The 1,568-nt window shown below is 50.3% G+C and overlaps 1 protein-coding gene across 1 annotated transcript; it reads left to right on the forward strand.

Annotated features, from left to right (window-relative positions):
* The first annotated feature begins 422 nt into the window (after nucleotides 1-422).
* OR10G6 (olfactory receptor family 10 subfamily G member 6) lies at nucleotides 423-1,358 on the forward strand. The gene has a single exon (XM_025928516.2). The coding sequence runs from the start codon at nucleotides 423-425 to the stop codon at nucleotides 1,356-1,358; it is 936 nt and encodes a 311-aa protein (XP_025784301.1).
* Nucleotides 1,359-1,568: the final 210 nt, after the last annotated feature.

Below are 1,568 nucleotides of genomic sequence, written 5' to 3' on the forward strand. Positions count from 1 at the left end.
AGGAACACCATGGAATAGCTGTTTCTTCATGAATTGACTTAGGGTTTATGTGACTGTACTACTTCCTTGCACGAAAGGCTCTGTGTATGGTCTTTCCTTCCTTCACTCTCCCGAATTACATACAGATAATCTGTTACATAGGTTTTAAACTTGGACAAAACAGTTACCCCATGGAACCCAGCAGAATCCCAAAATCAAGGGTTGGGCAGGTAGGTGGGCGTGAGGGGTGGTTGGGGGTGGGATTACAGAATGATTGAGAACAAGAGCTAGGGCATAATCTCTCTTTCTGAGATGTCTTTCTGAGACCCTTCTCTGTCCGTGTTTGGGAACAGCACAGGATATGTGTTCCATGCCTAGAGAATCTAAAGGGCCTTGAGCTCTCCTTTCTGCTACTTCTTCTAGCAGATGTGAACAGCAAGGAAATGCACAGTGGAAACCAGACTTCTGTGTCTCACTTCATTTTGGTGGGCCTGCACCACCCACCGCAGCTCGGGGTGCCGCTCTTCCTGGCTTTCCTGGTCATCTATGCCCTCACTGTCTCTGGCAACGGGCTCATCATCTTCACCGTCTTGGTGGACACCCGGCTCCACCGCCCCATGTACTGGTTCCTGTGTCATCTCTCCTTCTTGGACATGACCGTTTCCTCTGCCATTGTCCCCAAGATGCTAGCTGGCTTTGTCTTGGATAGCAGGGTCATCTCCTTTGGAGGCTGTGTAATCCAACTCTTTTCTTTCCATTTCCTGGGCTGTACTGAGTGCTTCCTTTACACGCTCATGGCTTATGATCGCTTCTTGGCCATCTGTAAGCCTTTACATTATGCCACCATCATGACCCGGAACGTCTGTAATTACCTGGCTTTGGGCACCTGGCTGGGAGGTACCCTCCACTCACTTTTCCAAACAAGCTTCATATTCCGGCTGCCCTTCTGTGGCCCAAACCAGGTAGACTACTTCTTCTGTGACATTCCCGCCATGCTGCGTCTAGCCTGTGCTGACATCACCGTCAATGAGCTGGTCACCTTTGTGGACATTGGGTTCTTGGCCCTCACCTGCTTCATGCTCATCCTCACTTCCTATGGGTATATAGTGGCTGCCATCCTGCGAATCCAGTCCGCTGATGGGCGCCGCAATGCCTTCTCCACCTGTGCTGCCCACCTCACTGTTGTCATTGTTTACTATGTGCCCTGCACCTTCATTTACCTTCGCCCTGGCTCTCAGGAACCACTGGATGGAGTGGTCGCCGTCTTCTACACTGTCATCACCCCCTTGCTTAACCCCATCGTCTACACGCTCCGCAACAAAGAGATGAAGGCAGCATTGTGGAGGCTGGGAGGTCGCAAGGATGTGCTGCCTCACTGACTCAGGCATTGCAGACATGCAGAAGACACTAGAATTTCGGGCACCAGATGGGACATCCGTAACCGGGGAGTTTTTAAGACAGAGAGGAAAGAAGGATCCATGCAGAGAGTAGAAACTCCTAGGTGGAAACTCGAGAAAGTTTCCTGCTTTCAGACATGATTTTTCCATATTTGTTCTTTCAATTCCAATGGAGATCGGGCAAAACGACTC

This window comes from Puma concolor, chromosome D1 (assembly GCF_028749965.1).
Source record: "Puma concolor isolate L17-30 chromosome D1, mPumCon1.1.hap2, whole genome shotgun sequence".
NCBI lineage: Eukaryota > Metazoa > Chordata > Mammalia > Carnivora > Felidae > Puma > Puma concolor.

Excerpts from the sequence above, each read along its gene's own strand:
- OR10G6 (XM_025928516.2), top strand. The coding sequence starts at position 423 with ATGCACAGTGGAAACCAGACTTCTGTGTCTCACTTCATTTTGGTGGGC.